General features: G+C 38.1%; 1 protein-coding gene across 2 annotated transcripts; it reads left to right on the top strand.

Moving 5' to 3' along the window:
- Positions 1-7,348: 7,348 nt before the first annotated feature.
- LOC115757193 (importin beta-like SAD2) lies at positions 7,349-20,636 on the top strand. 2 transcript variants are annotated; one of them, XM_030697322.2, is made up of 23 exons: positions 7,349-7,682; positions 7,999-8,134; positions 8,237-8,324; positions 8,564-8,713; positions 8,819-8,872; positions 11,273-11,435; positions 11,577-11,761; positions 11,851-12,024; positions 12,861-13,006; positions 13,075-13,198; positions 13,361-13,541; positions 14,205-14,364; positions 14,506-14,547; positions 14,630-14,748; positions 14,827-15,025; positions 16,955-17,086; positions 17,673-17,776; positions 17,868-18,047; positions 18,189-18,328; positions 18,412-18,551; positions 18,690-18,838; positions 19,577-19,703; positions 19,798-20,636. In XM_030697322.2, the coding sequence occupies exons 1-23, from the start codon at positions 7,593-7,595 to the stop codon at positions 19,956-19,958; spliced, it is 3,144 nt and encodes a 1,047-aa protein (XP_030553182.2). In that variant the 5' UTR covers positions 7,349-7,592; the 3' UTR covers positions 19,959-20,636. The 2 variants fall into 2 exon arrangements, with proteins under 2 accessions (XP_030553182.2, XP_030553183.2); XM_030697323.2 differs by lacking the exon at positions 8,819-8,872 and having other exon boundaries at positions 7,350-7,682.
- The last annotated feature ends 346 nt before the right edge of the window (positions 20,637-20,982 follow it).

The raw sequence follows: 20,982 nt of genomic DNA, 5'->3' as shown, positions 1-20,982 counted from the left end.
AAAGAGAAAAAAGTACCAAAAAAGTCACAAACATATTGGATCGTTATCAATTTTTGCCAGAAATTACCGACGTGGATGTCAACCGTCCTACGTGACATGCCTAGCACTAATGTGGACATTTTTAACAATATCTCAATTATTTTAGTTTTTTATACTTTGTGTTCTTTTTTCTTTATTACTTTTTTTTCGGTAGGTGGGCAAGGGTCGCCAACCGACCCTCATAAGCCCTAGGCGAGGTTGAAACACCTAGATTGGGCAAGGGTCTACCGGCAACCCTTGCCGAATGAGTAAAGAAAATGGAGAACATGACATAAAATAAAAAATGCTAAAACATTTCAAAAATTATTAAAATATTATTGAAAATGTCAATGTTAACACCAATTGTGCCATTACGGGTGGACGGCATCTACATCAGCAATTTTAGACTAAAATTGGCCAAATGGACTCCATTGATATCAATGCAAAAAGATTTAAGACTAAATTGATCCAATTAAAATGAGTATGACTGAATTGATATCAATGCAATAAATTTAAAACTTTTTTGGACTTTTCATTGTGAGTTAAATATGCATTGTGACATTGATTCAAATCCACGATTCGCAAATGCTAGGCGTAAGAGGATCCTCAATAAATTCAAAGAAAATATGATGCCTTTTTTTCAATATTCTCAGCAACTCATTTTTGTTAGTCCTAGGAGGGCATTTAACACATTCATTATGTCATTTGCTAATCATAATGGCAATATTCAGATTTTTATCATAATGACCTCTAGTGTAGTTAAACAGTTCCAAACCTGGCATACACCATCATAATGCATTGTGCAAGTATTATATTAATGGAATAAACCAAAAAAATTACACCATCGGTTTCGGGATACATAGGGTCGGTTTCTTGTTTCACAACCTGAAAACATACCCTATCTAGTCCACTTTCCGGTTCCATTCCCCGATGAAAACCAACCCACCTTGAAATTGATCACCTATAACTCTTTTAATTGTAATATTTTCAATGAATTTAAGAGTGAGTTAGTGGATTACTAAGTTGGATTGAGTAAAGGAAATCAAATAGGTTCAAAATAACTACTTTTGAAATTTTAGGGGCAAATTTGTAATTTACAAGTTAGGGGAGTACTCTGCAAAAATTAGACATTCAAGGGCCTATTGAAAAAGTTAGAAATCTCATGACAATAGGTAGTTAAGTTATTTTCAGAAATTATTGCTTAATCTAGACAATTGATCTAACTATTCAAAACTGGACTTGATTGCACAACAAATTTAAAAGTAGGTTGTTTTGGTAATGTTATAAATTATGTGGCATTTCTTTTATGTAAATAAAATGCTAATATCTTTTACATAAAAAATAAATAGCCTTTGGTATTAAGTTTAATTAATATGGCTTGATTAAGTGTGGATAAATGGTTAGGGGTAAAAATTGTAAAATGAGAAATTTTATGGTGGCAATTGTGTAATTCTAGAAATATGGAATTATAGGAAGTTATATTAGTTTTGATCATTAAGGTGAATTCAATCAAGCGTGGTTTTAGAAATGAAATCATACAAATTACAAATTATAACAATGTTGATTGTTTAAGAAAACTTCATCTCAATGGTTTGTGAATTTGAATAAATTCTCTAAAAACGAATGAAATGGTATTTAGAGGACAAAGGCTTATATGTTGCAATACATATTATTGTTTGATTACCACTGTTTATACATGAAATGCCATTAGGATATTATTATTACTCACACATGTGATTTTTTAAAATACATGGCATTTGTCATGTATCAATGACCTGCACATGATCATACTATGTAGTGAATGGCGATTATTTATAGGGTCAATATCATGAAAAACCTCAAACCCGTACACGTGTGATAAATTTACCTCAAACTATTTTTTTACCACAAAAAAACTCTAAACTAGTTCACTTGTGAATTTATCCCAAATTAGTACATTTGTGACATATTTACCCTTTGTTGGTTTTACGTTAAATTTTGCCATCAATTTGTTGAATGGATGACACGTGTCGGTTGATAGGTGTACCGGTTTAAAGTTTTTACCATTTGTTTGTCACAGATGTATCGGTTTGAGATTTTTCAACCCAATTTAAATAAAACTAATGAGGGTTAAATTGTCACATGTACGAGTTTGAGATTTTTTATGATAAAAAATTCGATTTTGGGTAAATTTGTCATAAGTGTACCAATTTGAAATTTTTTATGATAAAACAAAATAGTTTAATATAAATTTATCACGGGTATACCAGTTTAGCATTTTTCGTGGTATTAGCCCTCGTTTATAAGTGGGTTTGCAAATGATCATAGATATGCATCTAGTTTCCGTTGTTGATACAAAAAGGCCAAGAGGCCAGGGTGATGTTATTTGTAAACACGGTTTTAAAATATATGTAGCAGCTGTGATGTTATGATGATTGGCATGCTAATGAGGCCATCTAATGAAAGCCTTTGCCATGATTTATATGCCAAAAGTCACACCTTTTATGAATATGTGTGAAAGATTTTGGGAAAAGACAAATGTTGAACTGTCTAGAGACGGTTTCTACTTGGTTGAGAGGACATGAAGTCCTAAGATTGATACATCAATTGAAAAGGCTTGTGTAGCTTGTTATGATTTGTGTAGCCTAAGATGTGATATAATGGAATAGCCATCATCATGCGGTTGCATAGTGGTGTATTTATCATCGCCGGTGTAGAGGGCATCTACGATGGACGGGCCGAGAGGCATGACAAGCAAATATTTACAATCTCATCCACCAAGTATTGGAGCCGATGACACCTCGTTAGTCGTGATGAGTCTTGGCTTGTGATGAATGTTGAATAGATACTCACTTGTGTATACCGGAGATTTACTATGTGGTACTTGCACATCATAAGATTTCTACGTTCATCTATGTGTATTGAGTGTTGAATTGTATGTAACTCATGACATTTATTTATTTATTTATTGTTTTTTGTTTTTCATGTCATTTACTTTATGACACATGATTATCGTTAGTGTTAATACTACGAAAAAACCCCAAGTTGGTCCACTTATAATAAATTTACCTCAAATAAATTTTTGGGTCACTGAAAATCTCAAATTGGTATGCTTGTGACAAATTGGTGCCAACGATAACTCATTAGTCGAGATGAGTCTTGGCTAGTGATCAGCATCGAGTAGATACTCACTTGTATATATCGATGAGTTATTATGTCGTACTTGCGCAACATGAGATTTCTACGTTCATTTGTGTATGTTGAGTGTTGAATTGTATGTAACTCATGACATTTACTTTATCACACATGACTATAGTAAGGGTCAATACCACGAAAATCCCAAATCGGTTCACCCGTGACAAATTTATTCTAAATTAATTTTTGGGTCATAAAAAATCTCAAACTAGTACACTTGTGATAAACTTGTCTCGAATTAAGTTTTGGGTCATCAAAAACTCCAAATTGGTACATGTGTGACTCATTTACCCTCCTATAGCTTCAGTCAAGTTTACTATGAAATTGTTGAGTTAGATGACACGTGACAATAGCCGAGTTGACTTAGCAAGTCCACATGAAAATTTGGGAGATGAACATGTAGATTCTCGGGTATATCCGAGCAGACTTTCTACTGGTGGTGGAGTTTGGTTCATAGAGCCTAATGATCAAAAGACTATTCACATTCCTTCATCAAAAGCATAGTGAACAAATTGATTTACCCCTTCTCCTTACTAGGTTAATCGAGTTATTGCCATTTCCCATTCCGCTCAACAATTTCACGGTTAAGTTTGACAAAACCTAAATGATGGTATATGTGTCATGCACTGTACTAGTTTGGGATTTTTTGTGATCTAAAAATTAGTTTGGGGTAATTTATCACAAGTGTATCAATTTGAGATTTTTTGTGGTATTAACACATTATAATCATATATAAGTATATATGTGTATGCGTGTATGGTTTAAGTCTTAAATGATTTGAAATAATATATCTAAAAACATGTAAGTGACTGCTTGTGGTTCGTAGTAGGTTGATATTCTTGTACTCAATGGCGGTAATGAAAAATTTGAATATGTAGTTGCAGATGTGGATTTTGATTTATTTATGAATTTATGCTATGATGTGTGCCCATAAAAGATTAAATGATCGATATGTTGTATTTGAATTAGGTTACCAATACTCAAAACATATATGAAACATCTTGTACTTCTTGACTAATTGAAATATTCCACTATGAATAAAGAATTAATCAAGAAATGAGTTTAATATACACCATACTATAGCAAAATATTGAATGGCACTTCTTGAGTTAGAGTGATTCCTTTAAGTGATATGTCATTACTCGTTGTTACTATATTGATGTGCTTTGAGGTCAAATAGTAGGGAAAAGTACACTAGAAGTGCCATAACTTTTGTACGGCATTCACTTGAATGTCATAACTTTCAAAACGTTCACTTAAGTGCCATAACTTTTAAAAATCGTGCACTTGAGTGCCATGTTGACGTGGCAGTAGGGAAAGTTACTGTAGATGCCGGAAAAGTTACCGTAGCACGCCGGAAAAGTTACTGTAGACGCCGGAAAGATGACGGGGCACGCCGGAAAAGTTACTATAGCACTCAATTGAACGATTTTGCTCCGACGTAGCACTCAAGTGAACGATTTTTTAAAGTTATGGCACTTAAGTGAACGTTTTGAAAGTTATGGCACTCAAGTGAACGCCGTACACAAGTTATGACACTTCTAGCGTACTTTTCCCTCAAATAGTATAATGATATCCTACCATAGAGTTGGAGAGTTCATCTATTGAGTTCATGCTTACTCCAAAATATTCTACATATTGGTTGTGTTTGGAGTTGATGGGCCTTAGATTAGCATTTTCGAATATCTCTTTGGTAGGGGTGATTAGTTTCCAATCCGATTTGGTTCCACCCAGAAACCGGGAGTTGGACCGGTTCTTAGTTTTTGGACCAAGAACCGGACGGGATGGTCCTGGGGGGACCTGGTTCGATCCGATCCGGTTCCCTTGAAGTCCAATGGAATTGATGGATTATTAGTAGGGGTGTGCAACACAGACTTTAATTTTAATATATTAATTAAAATTAGGTTTATATTTAATAAATAAAAAAATAACCAATGGATTATTACATTTACATCTAAGAAATAATAAATAATGAGTCCGATCCAGTTCTCCCCATGGGCCTTTATATTAGCACTTCCGAATATCACTTTGGGGATTGGATCAAAGTGCACTTGTGAAAGTGTACATAAATTTGAGGCTAAACTATTTTTCATTCGAGATTTATACTCGTATGGAAATTTCAAGGAAAATTTCAAATAAGGGCCCGAAATCCTCTCGTTTTCTCAAATAAAAACCCCAAGTGAACCTTGTTTTAAATATTGGCCTGAAGTGGCATAATATGTACAAATAAGGGCCCGAACCGACTATAGTATTTCAAAAAAGAGTTTACCCTAAAGGGCATTTTCGTCATTTCTCATTTGAGTTTTTGTTCATTTTTTCTCTATTTTTTCCTTTTTTTAAAGTAAAAAAATAAAATAAAAAGAAATAGCCACACGGGTGAGAGGGTGCCCCTCCCGCTTGTGGCCACCGGCCCATTGCTAGTGGGGGGGTCAACCAGGGTGGCGAAGGCCGGCGGGGTCGCCGGTGCCTCGGTAAGGACCGGTGACCTCACCGGCCAAAGGCGAGGGCCTCTAGCCCTCGTGAAAATTAGGAGAGGGTCGGGCCCTCTTTCGGAGCCGGGCAAGGGCCGACGAACCCTTCTTAGGACCTAGGGGGTTGCCTGTCCTTCCCTAGGTCGGGCGGCGGCCGACGACCCCCGCTCAGATCCGGGGGAGGGCTCGTCCCTCTCTCGATTTTGGCAAGGGCCTACTGGCCCTCGCCTTTGGCCGGCAACCCCGCCGACCTTGGCCCCCGACTCCGGGGGGTGGGGCCCTCTACTTGTGTATGTTGTCTCTTTTAAAAAAAAAAAATTGTTAGTTTTTTAGAAAACAGATAAAAGAAAAGTATAATAATAAAGAAAAAAAATCAAACAAGTAAAAAGACAAAAGTGCCCTTAAAATCAGACCCTTTCTTGAGATTTTATGGCCACTTCAAGTCCTTATTTGAAATAATATTCACTTCGGACTATTGTTTGAGAAAATAAGAGCACTTCATGTCCTTATTTGAAACATGGTTCACTTGGAGCTCTTATTTGAGAAAATGAGAGGATTTTAAGCGTTTTTTTGGAATTCTTCTAAAATTTCAAGTTCCAAGAGACTTTTCTATCACTATTTGACCTTAAAGGGTCCAGTCTATCTGGGTTTTCCAAACTGATCAATGGCTAGCTTAGGTTTGTATTTAAGTTTATGATCATTTTTGCCTTATATAGATAATCCCCACCAAGGAGTTGAGAAATTCCTCGCAAACGAGGCTGAGGCGCCGCTATCTTCGGCCTAACACATCTTCGGTGTTCGTGGCGACAACCCCATATTTGGTTTTTCTAAATTTTACCAATCTGATTTTTGTTTTCCTTTCCCTAGCTTTTGATAATTAAATTATGTTGTTTCGCAGAAAATGTTTATCGAGGAAAGATATTTCACCAAGGCTTTCATTTTTTTGGTTTTTTAAAAGTTGAATCGGGGTCATGTGTGGTCCGACAAGAAATGTATCGAAAAGGTTATACTATGAACTAAACTAAACTAAACAATAGATGAATAAGAAGTGCTGGTAAAGAATGAATAAAACAAATAAATGTGTTATTGACTGTGGATCTTTTGAAATAAAGTCCTCTAGGCTATTTATAGTCGAGAGTATAACAGGTAATCGACAACGGCGGTCATTACTTTAAGATTCTATGCCTTGATTCTCTTATCATCGAGGATGTGATTTGATAACCGCTCGCTTTTATTCATCCATCGGTTTGGCTTCTACTCATCCTTCATGCCAATGCTGCAACAATAAGCAATCGTTCTTTGATTAACCTTGGTTTTTATTGATTGGTCCTTATCGATAACAACTACCTAGTTCGGTTGCCAAGACGGGGTCTAAATCTAGGCCACACGATCGACATTTAAGGAAAAAAATGGGTTAATATGGAAACTTTTTTTTATGGTCGAAAATATGACGAGTTAAATGGGTCGATCTCGATCGCCGCGGTAAATGCACATCTCAAATGGATCATACGGACCGCGCACGCCGACGTTTCGCGAGGCCAAACGTGGGTGAATAATCCCGGGGACAGCTCGTGCGGGGAGGGGGGAGGCTTACAAACGTGCAAATAAAATACGCACGGTTTAGTTAAACAACCGTAAACCCTAACGATTTAAATACCCGCTCTCTCTTCGTCGTCCTTCTCCCCTTCTCTCTTCCCTTTCTCTCTCCTCTCTGCACACTCTATCTGTCTCTCTGTCTCTCTATCTCTCCCTCTAAGCATCGCAGAGAGGGAGCGACCGGCCGCCGTTGGGCTTCGGCGGCGGAAGCGCGCAATTAGAGCAACGATCAGGTCGGTCGGCCGATCAGGGAAAGCAATCACCAGCTTGCAGCTTTTCTAGTTCGATTTTGGAGGTTCTCGATCGCCGATTCTTCGTGGCAATTGTTTGGGTATGGATCTTCCGGGGCTCACCGTGATATTTCAAGCTGCTCTGAGTCCTAACCCCGATGAGCGCAAGGCCGCGGAGCAAAGCCTGAACCAGGTTTGGCCAGTCGGTTTTGCGCATTCAGCTCTTTCTTCTGGATGTCTAGATTATGTTCCGGGAGTATTAAGTAGCTTCAATCATCGTTCTTCCAATCTTAATTGGGTTTCGTCGTTGTTGTTTACTGGATGCTTCTTTTTCATTTATGCTTTGGCGAAGTACTACTCTTTCGAGTGGTGATATGGGTCGGTTTGCTTTCGGATTAAAGTGTATTTACTTTTATTTCTTTCTCGACTTAGGATAATTTGAGGGCTTTGTTAGATATTTCTCTTGGTTTTGATGAATTGCTTTTCTTTCGTGTGTTACCCTTTGGCAGTTCCAATACGCACCGCAGCATCTTGTAAGGTCGTTGCAGATCATCGTGGACAATAATTGCGACATGGCTGTGCGGCAGGTTGCTAGTATCCATTTCAAAAACTTCATTGCTAAGCACTGGTCCCCTCATGAGCCTGGTACTCTTTCATTCCTTGGTTTGATTGATTGGATTGAGTTCTTTGCTGCTACGCAGTAAGATTTTTGTCCCTTTTGCTTATGTTTGTCATATTAAAATGTAGATGAGCACCAACCAATCTTGAAGACCGATAAAGATATGGTTCGAGATCACATTCTAGTATTTGTTGCTCAAGTCCCCCCTTTACTGAGGTATTGTTCCTTTTTTGTTTGATAATTAAATTAGCTCTCTCTTATTCTTCTCTTTCTATTGCTTTTATTCACTAGTGAGGAAGAATTTTTTGGCATACTTCATCTGTTTTCTGATGCTACCTCTAATATGAACATCATAAGTATGAAAGGAAAGGTCATTGTGGATTTCTTCTGTTAATATTTTTCAGTGTGATTCCAAGCCCACTGTTCAAAATACTAATTTATACTTAGATGCGCAGGGTGCAGCTTGGTGAGTGCTTAAAGACGATCGTTCATGCTGATTATCCGGAGCAGTGGCCCCACCTACTGGACTGGGTTAAGCACAAGTTTCAAGATCAACAAGTATATGGAGCTTTATTTGTGTTGAGAATCCTTGCTAGAAAATATGAGTACGTACACATCCAAATCATTTAGGAACTCAGTCTTCTGATGCGGACATTTCCCATCTAATTCTTTTGGCATAATTTGTGTTAATAACACTAATCAATGCACAGATACCATTCTGCTCTGATTTCTTCCTGGAAGGGGTATCGGGATTATGAGTTAGGGTATGATTTTCGCCATTCTTCTCTAGAATAAGAGGAGTCACTTGCTCTGGCTAGTTGAAAACAAGGGAAGCTTATTTGCATTCTTAGGTGGTGCCAGCTTATGCTTCCTTTAGATATGGATATTTTAGCAAAGTGGGCCTTGGCGTTGTAGACACAGCATTTTAATATTTGTAATTTTCTTATGCAGGTAGGGTAGTTAATGTTGAATTGTGGGATGCCTCGCTTTTGTATGTGTATATTCGCGCACTCATCACTCATGGTCTCAACCATGAATGCATGTGGATTTTGTTGCTCCAATGATAGTCAAATTTTTGTGATGTTAAAGTGCAACATGAACTTGACAATGTGGTGGATGGGATTTCATGTGTTGATTTATCAACTTTGCTTTTTTTACGAACTTTGAAATACCTGTTAAAAGATTATACTAACTGAGTGGGTTTGATTTACTGTAAATGTTATTCATCCTAAATCCTAATGAAAAAAGTTTCCCATTTTGGAATTACTCTAATCCAGAGCATTTAAAAAAATGTCAGTTTGTTAAAGATTTTTTATGTCCATTCTTTTATAGTCATCCGACTTCGCTCATTCCTTCTGATAGCTCGTTGGACTTTATTGAAGTAAAATCAAAGTTGATGACTTGATTGTGAATTAAAAGTTCGGTAAAGTGTGTGGTTGTAGGAAAAGGTGTATGACTTTGAGAGCAATTTACTTGAACTTTTGGCTCTTAAAATGAGTTCCTTCAAGATGAGTTTAGTTTGTGGTGGTTTCTTTTAAGAACTTAGGAGAATGCTACTTGGCCAACTGGGTATGTGGCAATTGAAAGATGGTGCTAGAATTGTTGGTATATGCAGATAGAAAGATAGCGCTAGTTGGAAGGCCTTAGGAAATGGATAAAACATCCTATCCTATTTTAAATACCTTATTGAAGGGCAGCAGATTAGGCTAGCTGAATGATGTGGAAATGCTGCTGCACAGTGACAGCAATAGCTAGCATGGATGACGGAACAAGTGCTAAAATTTTAATTTTGAGATCCAAACTGTACTTGTCACCCAGACTGTATACTTTTGAAAGAAAATGTTCACGCTCATTTAGAGTCGGGTGAAATTTGTCATTTAGCATTGTTGTTTCGATTGCAAAGTCTAAAAGTATCCATAGTAAGTAATAGCAAACACTGCTGAACACAGTGTCTACTTTTCTTTGTACCTGATTTGCCCAAACTAGGATAATTAGGATGCTACAAAACATAATAGTTTGTCATGTGCAGAGTACGAAATTCTTACCTCATCAAATGTTGCATCATTGACTTGTCGAACACATGGAAATCTATCGAAAGAATTGGTAGACTCTACCTCTCCTTGCGAATACATGCCTAGTGATGATAATACAATCATCAAGAGATGATTTCGATTGGTCAAGTGAGGGCCCTTGTGTATGTCCTTGGGGAGCTATGTTCTTTATTGAAAACAGAGTTGACAATCAATTCAGGAGGACTTACTTGTCCAAGAGATCAGATTATTTTGGACTATTTTTTTATGCAAAATAAGTTTGAGAGTGAAGCTAAAGACACAGAAACCAAAGAACTTTTCAAGTAGAAATGGCTTATAGTACTAGGTGGGCATTGGGAGCAGAAGGGGGTTTATCAGCTTCCTGAATTTCATGGAGATGGTAGAAAAGGAGAGTTTGAAACATATTTTGTACCTCTTGATAGATCGAATAGCTTTTCAGAAAAGAGGCGGATAAAATCAACCCTTAGATTCTCCTTGTCATAGCTTCTTTTTGTGAATAGATCACAACCTCAGTTGCGTATTTAAGGAATTTCCGTGAACTTCATGGAAAATCCTTTGGATGAGTATGCATTAGACTTTCAGTTTGGTGTGATGACAAGGGAGACGAATCAATATTCAACAAGGTGTTGGAAGGATGACGCAGTTGATTATTCAATGACAAATTCACTGGTCTTCCAGTGTAATATCTCAACAACATGATGTGAGCAAAACAGTCGATTCTATACTGTAAGGGTGAAGGTTTCCTTCTTTAAATTTTCTTTACCTAAGAAACCTAACTGAGTCAAGTTGGTGTTGAAAATGTTGCTCTTAAAGAATACTTTCTGATTATTTTGTAGTAACTCTATGCTCCTTTTTCTTTTGTCAACATTTTGAACTGTTTCAAGTTGCATCTCTTGTTTAATTTAATCTTTCTGTGGTTGTCACCTCTACTCATTTCTCTTATGATGATGTTTTGATGGTCTTGGTTATGTTGGTTGCATTGAATTGCTTTCTCAACAGCGATTTTTCCTTTTGAAGGCATCATAGCAATTTATCCTAAGTGTTTATTCATGAGTCCCATCTGCCTGGGATATTTGATTTATTGTTCATATATTTTCTGATTTTGTTTGTCAGGTTCAAGTCCGACGAGGAAAGGACACCTGTTTATCACATTGTTGAAGAGACATTCCCTCATCTGCTCAATATCTTTAATAGACTTGTCCAGATTGTCAATCCATCACTGGAAGTGGCGGATCTAATTAAGCTCATTTGCAAAATATTCTGGTCCTCTATCTATGTATGTGAGGCTTCATTTCTTAGATATGGCAGAATCTTGTATTAGTGACTTTGATCAAATCAAACACTAAAACTTCTATAGATGATATCAATTCATTTGGCTGACCTTTTATAATCGTCTTACATTTTTTGTTAAATGCAGTTGGAAATTCCAAAGCAGTTATTTGATCCTAATGTGTTCAATGGTTGGATGATTCTTTTCTTAAACGTGTTGGAAAGACCGGTTCCCATCGATGGCCAGCCAGTAGATCCCGAGAATAGAAAAGCTTGGGGTTGGTGGAAGTTGAAGAAATGGACAGTACACATTTTAAACAGGCTGTACACACGGTGAGTTCCGAAGTAAGTTAATGAAAAAATCGACATCTTCTCTTAAGGCAATTTGTAGTTTAGTTAAAATTTCACCTCTCTTGTTACAGGTTTGGAGATCTCAAGGTTCAGAACCCTGAAAATAAGGCCTTTGCTCAAATGTTTCAGAAGAACTATGCAGGAAAAATACTGGAGTGCCATTTAAATTTGTTGAATGTTATTCGTACTGGAGGTTATCTACCTGACAGAGTTATTAATCTCATTCTTCAATATCTCTGCAACAGGTTGGACTAATAGTATCTTGCATATACATATTGCATCGCCAGATCTTTGCTCTAATGCGTTTGTTTTTGCAGTAATGTTGTTGCGAAACTAGAGAGCTTCAAATGTATGATTTGTTGGATATGACTGCGGAGTGCAAGATGAGTCTGCTCTGGTGAATTAATGGTTACTGGTTGTTGATAGGTTAAAATCTAGTGTGAATATTGTCTTTCAAATTGTCATCCAAATAGCTGGTACTTCTCCCATTTTCGATTAAGTTTGTGTGATTAGATGTGGGAACGACTACATAGGTAGGTGTTGCCCAAATCGAAGATAAGATGAGAAAAGGTCGTGAGATGGTTTGGTCATGTTTAATGAAACCTTCTGATGCTCCAGTAAGGAGATTTTTGCAAGGATGGAAATACCGGTTAGAAGGGACAGGGGAAGGCCTATGACTTGGAATGAGACGATAAGGAAAGATATGTGGCATTTAGAGCATATAAGAGTCTGACCATGCATGGTTATTACACACGGCATGCAATGGGATTGATATAGCCGACCCGTCGTAGTGAATTAAGACTTGGTTTTTGATGTTACTGTTTTACGTATGGGAAGATCTCACGAACTCTAGTTCTGACCATGCATGGTTATTACATTGATGTACCTAATTTAGTTACTGGTGATGACTTAGTATCTAGAAGCCTTTTTAAATTGTGCACTTTCTTTAATGTGTTTTATTTGTCCCAAAACCTTGTAAAAGCTTATGATATCAAAATGCTCATTGCATGAGGGGTAGAGACAGTCATTCTGTCCTCATCTGGCACTAATTTTCCACTATACTTCTATTTTTGGATTGCAGCATCAACAAGAACAGCATGTTCGAATTGCTGCAACCAAGACTTGAAGTTCTTCTATTTGAGATTGTTTTTCCCCTCATGTGCTTCAATGACAATGATCAGAAGCTTTGGGATGAGGACCCGCATGAGTATGTGCGGAAGGGTTATGGTAAGTCTTCTAAATTGTTTGATTGATGGTTTTGTTCTGTGTGCTTGACCTGTTGCATTTTCATATAGATATTATCGAAGATCTTTACAGTCCAAGAACTGCATCCATGGATTTTGTCAGTGAGTTGGTTAGAAAACGTGGAAAAGAAAATCTACAAAAGTTCATCCAATTCATTGTGGAGATATTTAAGAGGTAACTTCTAAATTAATAAATTTCCACGTGTACTTTGGCACCATTAGGAGTGGTTATGTATGACCACTGGCACCGCATTATAGCAAGCTAATCAAGTTTGACATATTGTTCACATGCTAATCAAGTTTGACATATTTTAAATTATCCCATACGTCTTGCTAGATATGATGAATCACCCGTGGAGTACAAACCCTATCGACAAAAAGATGGTGCTCTTCTTGCTATTGGAGCACTCTGTGATAAATTGAAGCAAACTGAACCATACAAGGCTGCACTAGAAAGAATGTTGGTGCAGCACGTATTCCCTGAATTTACCAGTCCTGTTGGGCACCTGAGAGCTAAGGTTGTTTCATTGGATTCATCTACTTCTTCAAGGGAAAGATTATTTTTTTCTCACTTCTCATTAGGACTTGAGTATTTTGTTCCTAGGTATGTGCTTTTGCATTCGTCATAATAAATTGGAAACATACTTGAAAATTCTTTATTAATAAATGCTCTTTGTAACACATGGCGAGAAGATGAAGTCTGGAATAATTCTTGATTTATCAACGTGATGGCTGGCTGGTGAGATAACATCTGGTAAACATTGTTTTTGCTGTCGTTAATTAGTACCTGGAGCCATATTCTTCTCTAGGTAAGTTGCAACTTAGAAGCCATGGAGTTGCAAGTTGTTCATTTGTTTTCGCAGCTCCTCATTAAGACTAGAACTATTTTTCCTTGGGAGCTTTTGGGCCAATTAATCAGAAAAGTTTGATAAAAGAATTTAATAGAAAAGACTGATTATAATTGTCTTCACTTTTGTCCCTTAAAAATGTGTATGTATTGGTATTGATGTAGTGAAGTTCTTGCTGGGGATCCCTTTCAATTTCCAGGTTAAAGAAAATTCAGCGTTTACTAAATATCTTGTCTTATTTGGGTGCAATGCTTGATTTTTCAAGAGACTCTAGAACTTTGTTTACCTCAGTCGTTCCCTTAATGACTTTCTTTGGTTTTACTGATATTATAGGCTGCATGGGTTGCCGGACAGTATGCTCATATCAATTTTTCTGATCCTAACAACTTCCGGAAAGCTTTGCACAGTGTTGTTTCTGGGCTACGGGATCCTGAGCTCCCTGTCCGTGTTGACTCAGTTTTTGCATTGCGTTCTTTTGTTGAAGCTTGCAGAGGTATACGGCTTTGCATATTCACCTCTCCATTGTCTCTTCATCTTCCTTTTCATAGTTTTTTCCTTTTTTTCCTGTTTCTCTTTCCTTTTCCATTTTGTCGCAAAATGTGCTTATGAAAATTACTTTTTTCCTGGGAATCAGACTTGAATGAAATCCGTCCAATCCTTCCGCAGCTCCTTGACGGTATGTGGTATTGAGAACCTTTCTGTGTTGTCTGAAGTCGATAGGGAGTTCTGTTAATTGCCGCTAATGCTTGGATATGCAGAGTTTTTTAAGCTTATGAATGAGGTTGAGAATGAGGACCTTGTTTTCACATTGGAGACAATTGTTGACAAATTTGGGGAGGAGATGGCACCGTATGCTCTTGGGTTATGCCAGAATTTGGTAACGAGTCTGGTTTAGATTTTCTTCACTGCTGTTTTTCTTGTTTGCTTGAAATGCTGATCACACGGTTCATGACAGGCTTCTGCATTCTGGAGGTGTATGAACTCCGCTGAAGCTGATGATGAAGGTGATGATCCTGGTGCTCTAGCTGCTGTTGGTTGTTTGCGTGCCATAAGCACGATCCTTGAGTCAGTGAGCAGGCTTCCTCACCTCTTCATCCAAGTTGAACCAACTTTGCTGCCCATAATGCGTAAAATGTTGACTACCGATGGACAAGGTGGATGCCGATCCTTGCTGTTATTTCTGGCTACCATGTTACCTAAGTTCTTTTCGTTCTTTTTTCTTGTCTATATTTTTGGCTTGACGCTATGGATCTGTCCATTTTGTTAGCTTAGGTGTCATGCGACCTGAATTGACCCATGAGGTGGAATCTGACCTAAAGTGATCTATAGACCACACTATCTCACACTCAATCATAGAAGATACTTGTAATCATCAAACAGATGGAACTGCATCTTCAACTTTTGATATTTAGATTGTTGTTACTTGTCGAAAATTTGTTTATAACGGAACACGAGACCAGGATCTAGCCTTAAAAAGAATTTTTGACAAAGAAATTATTCACTTCTGGATTTGCAACCCCCTCAATCATTAGGGAAGCCTCCGATCAGAGCAACGAGATAGACATTTCTATGCCATTTGGCTACTCTTAGACGGTTGGGAGTGAATGAGGAGCTGATTGGGACTCAGCTGCCTCACTTTGATCAGTTCTCGGTATGTGGAACTATGAACAAGATTTTAATTTTGATGGTAAAACATGACTGAGCTTTTGCAACAAGTTTCAGGACTTCCGATACACTTACCCCTAACAGAAAAGCTGCAAAAAGGGTATTTTGTGATAAGCGGTTTGCCTAATGTCTTTCTCACTTGCCTTTTGATTGCTGGTGGGGATTTGGTTTCTTCATTGTTGCTGATTTTCTTCATATGCTACTTGCAAAAGTCGGATTTGTCTATGCGTTGGGGATGGTGTGGCGAGGATGCTGGAAGGAAGTTGTTTGATCCATGATATATGTCATGAAGTTCGAAGTATGGAAAGTGTAATTGGTGAAAAATAGAATAACCATAGATACTTATTTTTATCCCGATGAAACAGTCCTTTAGTTAGTTTTTCTTGATGGCAAGCAAAATGGGTGGGAGTCACTTAGTACCTTTTTTGGCCTTCACAATTGTACAGTTTCCCTCTAATGGGGAGCATCGGTGATCTTAAACTCTCTCTGAAAAAAACTTCACATTTGCTCATTTGGTGAACCAAAAGTTCAGCTAGTACTGTACTGGCAAAAGATTGTTTTAGATTTGTGGTTTTACTTACTATCCACTGATTGAAAATCGGGTAGGAGTATGTTTTAGCGAGAAGTGAAGCTAGGATAATAATGCCATATAGCTGATCTTCCATTCAGAGTACAAAATTGACTCTGTTTAATGTGACACTTTTGAAATCGTCTCTCCCTCTCCTCAACACCCACACCCCAACCCCCCCCCCCCTCTCTCTTTTCTCCTCCTCCTGTCCCCCAACTCCTCCTTTCTCTGCTTCTTCCTATTGCATGCTGGGCAATGGATATCTTGTTTAGATGCCCTTATGTGTTTCTGAATTTCATGCACGTGATAGAGAGAAGTATGAAATTAACTTTCAGAGAGGCTACAATTTGGTAGTCCAGCATTTCTCATGATACTGAGCTTTTTTACGGTGTGGAGATCTTTTTGAAGACTAACCCTGACTTTCCTCATTTATACGAGGTTCGACCTGTGGACTTGTTGCCAGTGGATGTGGTTGATTGGTTGGTGCTCTTGAAAAGTTCATACTAGCCTATGCATTTGTGAAATATCAGGGTCTTCTTTTTTCCTCACAATGCAATGCCTAAGAGTCTCTTGTCCATCTTGCTGGATTCTTTGTGGGTAACTCTTGAAATATGGACCACTGTGTTAAGAAAAGATGCCTTCAATTTCGCAATCACATTGAGCAGTTTCCTTGGATGATTCAAACGTTTCCTGCAAATTATTTGTCCTTTTCTGCCTTGAGAATGCTCTTAGCCGATTTATTTTCCTTAAATTGTAAGCAGTGAGCTACTTAGTGATGACATTATCGTATGAAGTCCATGACACTGAATACTTACATTTACTGACGGTCTCTTGTCCTGTACTTCGACAGAGGTTTTTGAAGAAGTTTTGGAGATTGTATCTTACATGACCTTCTATTCACCTACAATATCAATGGATATGTGGACTCTCTGGCCATTGATGATGGATGCACTCGCAGAGTGGGCAATTGATTTCTTTCCTAGTAAGTAATTAGCTTTTGTTCTTGATATCATGTGTCATTGAGTTGCTTGATGTGATTTGGCATTTCCATTCTCTGTTTGATCTTGTATGAAATTCCTTTTCTTGTGCCTCACGCTTTTATTCAACAAATACTTTTATGTTTGGGTAAGCAGTGTCTTGTCTTTTCATCTTGAAAGGTAAATATGTGCTTAGCTCTGTATGTTTGAAGTGCCTCGGTATGGGTTCATTTCTTTTTTTTTTTTTGGGTCATAGGTTTGAGTTCATTTAGTGGTAAGAATATTATCATTTGATTTAATTAGGACGCGGGAAATGACGCTCTCAAGGTCCACTTTTTAGGCTTACATTATGCTGTCTTAAGGGAATTATAGACGCCTAAGAAGGCATTAAAAGCAAATGGATTAATGGCCTAGGGGAATTATGACGGACTGTTAGTGAAAAAAGAAGGTTTAGTCATCATTGTGGCCCTGACATATTTGTCATCAGAGGCTGCGTAAATTGTATGTCAGCTTGTGCTTTGGTGTTTAAAAGCTGTCAAGCCCCTTGAAATGGGCCTTATATGTGTTTCTTACTACATTTGTATCAAGCAGATATACTAGTTCCTTTGGACAACTACATCTCGAGAGGAACTGGACATTTTTTGACTTGCAAGGAGCCCGATTATCAGCAAAGTCTGTGGAATATGGTTTCATCTGTGAGTACCTTTTAAATGCTATGCTGGCTCTGTTGTATGATTATTTTTATCTTTTCTGATAATTCTAGGTGTTCTTTATTTTCTTGAGTAGGTTGTGGCTGACAAAAACCTAGAAGATAATGACATTGAGCCAGCTCCAAAGCTCATTGAAGTAGTGTTCCAGAACTGCAAAGGTCAGGTAGATCAGTGGGTTGAGCCATATCTCAGAATCACTGTTGAGCGGTTGCGGCGTACTGAGAAATCCTACTTAAAATGTCTTCTCATGCAAGTGGTGAGGAGCTGAGGAGAAAATCTTTCCTTTGATTCGATGGATCTTTCTTTTTCCTACCATCAGTTCATTATCATGTTGTCTCTCACATTATTTCCTCTCTTATCTTTAATTAAAAATTGTTTTTTTATATGTTACTTATAGATTGCCAATGCTCTTTATTACAATGTGAGCTTGACACTCAGCATATTGCAAAAGCTGGGTATTGCCACAGAAATCTTCAGTCTGTGGTTTCAGATGCTGCAACAAGTTAAAAAAAGTGGCCTTCTCGCTAATTTCAAAAGGTAATCGTCAGTGAACTTCTTTTCTTGGACATTTTTCCTTATTTCTGATGGATCAATCATTTTCCTGATTTTGCATAATACAGAGAACATGACAAGAAAGTCTGCTGCTTGGGCCTAACGTCTCTATTGGCTCTTCCTGCTGATCAATTACCAGAGGAGGCTTTGGGGCGTGTTTTCAAAGCCACGCTTGATCTGTTAGTTAAATACAAAGATCAAATTGCAGGTCTCAAATCCTCTATAATTGTCTGATCCTACTTTTACCCTATATGGTTCATTCCCATTTTCGATTGTATCTGGTCTTTTTTCACCTGTTATTTATGGTGGTTCTGCAAGATTTACCTCTTCTATTTTGTATCCCCAGAAGCTGAAAAAGAGGACGAGGCTGAAGATGATGATGAAATGGATGGTTTCCAAACAGATGATGAAGACGATGAAGTTGACGGGTCTGAAGAGATGGGTGAGGATGGGGATGAAGCTGATAGCATCAGATACCAGAAATTGGCAGCACAGGTACATTTGCTCTGTAACTCGATCTTTCCTTGCTGGGCCTGATTGGGCTCCATTCCTGGCTCAGAATTCTGAATCTTAGAGAAGGTCTTGATATCGCTTTATGCATTCATATATGGATATAATTGCAGTGCCATTTTGTTTTTATCTTATTCGGAATTTCATGGAGTTCCCTGAATCTTTAAATCATTCAACTGGAGAACGTCTAAGGGTGGGAGTAGTTATCGAGGAATACAGTTGCTGCTAAACATTGGAAAGTAGGATGGAACTGTTTTGAATTTTTAAGATCCTGCCATGCGGCCATGCCACATATATAGAGGAATTTACTGGTGATTGTCCTTTTCTCTGGTAATCAGTCACTGCATTGTCATTGCTATACTATCTTGATATGCGCACGCATGCTTAGTGCGGATCCAAGAAGCAATCAGGGACAATTTTTTGGAAATTGACAATCAAAATAATTGCCTAACGGCAAAAAAGATGACATGGGCTTTTTTTCCCCTTAAAGATAATTGAAGTATTTTTCGCTTTCATGCTAAAATTTAGAATATTAGGTGAACTTCAAGTAATTATATGTTGTGCAAGTTTCATGTGTTTCTGCCTATAAAAAAATTCTCAAAAGTGCATACACCACAAGAATTAAATTAGTCAGTCAGTAAGATGTAAAAATCATGATGGGCTGAACTTTCTTTTTAAAGTGGTCATTGGAGTTTCTTAGGGAGACCAATGTTGATCATGCAGGCAAAGGCATTCCGTCCACATGACGAAGACGATGACGACTCTGATGATGACTATAGTGACGATGAAGAATTGCAGTCACCGATAGATGAGGTTGACCCCTTCATATTCTTCGTTGACATGGTCAAAGGTTAGTGGAAGAGGGTGCTCCCTGGGAATTGGACACACCATTTTTTATTTTGTCGTAGAAGACACTGTTGTTAACTTTTCCTTCCTGTTTTTAGCCATGCAAGTGTCAAACCCAATGAGGTTCCAGAACCTCATGCAGACACTGGACTTTCATTATCAAGCACTTGCCAATGGGGTTGCTCAACACGCAGAGCAGAGGAGAGCAGCAATAGAAAAAGAGAAGGTAGAGAAAGCATCAGCCACCCCTGTTTCATGACTTGAGGCAAAATACCCTCATGCAGTAGAGAAATGCTCTTTGGTCTGAAGTTTTTCTTTGGTTTGATCTCTCATTTGTGGGAAACGGAGAGTTCTTGCAAGTCCCTATGAAGTGATTGTTCCAATTGGATGGTTCTCAGTCATTGAGGTCAGTGAGAGTGCTCCCTAGAGGTTCAAGTTTTGAAGCGCTTACACCTCCTAAAGTCGTAGAGAATTCGGCGGCTGCCGCTTTTCTCAGTTTATGTGTCTGGGAGTATTCAGTTGGGTGGGTTTTGCCATCACATTATAAGAGTGACTCGTCTCAGCAATGTTGAACATACTGTTGTGTCATAATATGGGATAGAGTCCCTCTCTCTTATGAGGCATGGCCACTACTCTCCCGGGGTGAGTCGAAGAGTTCATCTTTGTTCTTTTGTATACAGGGGATGGTCTGGTGGCCTCATTGTTATTTATGGGTGCTGAGTTAGCCCCATTCATTTTTTTTTTCCTTGAGAAAATTTTTTTGTGGGTATAGTCATTAGCAATAACTCGTTATCGGTTTATTTTGGTTTTGGATCTTTTGCGTTTATCTTGGCAGAGGGCTTTGGAGGGTAAGCTTCCTGCTTATTGTAAAACAGTTGTATTCTTTGTTACATGTCAGTTCATGGAGGAAGGGATTTTTTTCCTGCTGGGAGCTTTCTGCTCTCTTTTTTTCCTTTTTTTTTTCAGTTGGTCTTCTGGAAACCACGTTTCTGCCATTCTGGTAACCAAACTTATAAAATCAGATTTGTGGAGTAATAAAAGCTTAGAACAAAGCTCGCTGTCCCATGGATGGCGAATTGAAGGCTGAGCGATGGCTTTTTGCAGTTGTTTGGTGGTAGGTAATGGGTGATTCATCCCTTGTGGCTTTCGATTTACTCTCCAGGGAACGGAAATGAAGAATCCTGACTCATAAATCAGTGTATGATGAGGACAAGGAACGAAGATGGGTCATATCTCATGGAAGGACAAAATTAGTTTCGTGAGAAATTGCGTGATGGGTGAAC

Source organism: Rhodamnia argentea, chromosome 1, assembly GCF_020921035.1.
Source record: "Rhodamnia argentea isolate NSW1041297 chromosome 1, ASM2092103v1, whole genome shotgun sequence".
NCBI classification, from domain to species: domain Eukaryota; kingdom Viridiplantae; phylum Streptophyta; class Magnoliopsida; order Myrtales; family Myrtaceae; genus Rhodamnia; species Rhodamnia argentea.
This window is presented reverse-complemented; position numbering and strand designations above follow the sequence as displayed.

Coding starts and splice junctions, on each gene's coding strand:
- LOC115757193 (XM_030697322.2), top strand. CDS start 7,593: ATGGATCTTCCGGGGCTCACCGTGATATTTCAAGCTGCTCTGAGTCCT. Junction 8,135..8,236: donor CTGGTCCCCTCATGAGCCTG/GTACTCTTTCAT, acceptor ATTAAAATGTAG/ATGAGCACCAACCAATCTTG. Junction 13,007..13,074: donor GTATGTGCGGAAGGGTTATG/GTAAGTCTTCTA, acceptor ATTTTCATATAG/ATATTATCGAAGATCTTTAC.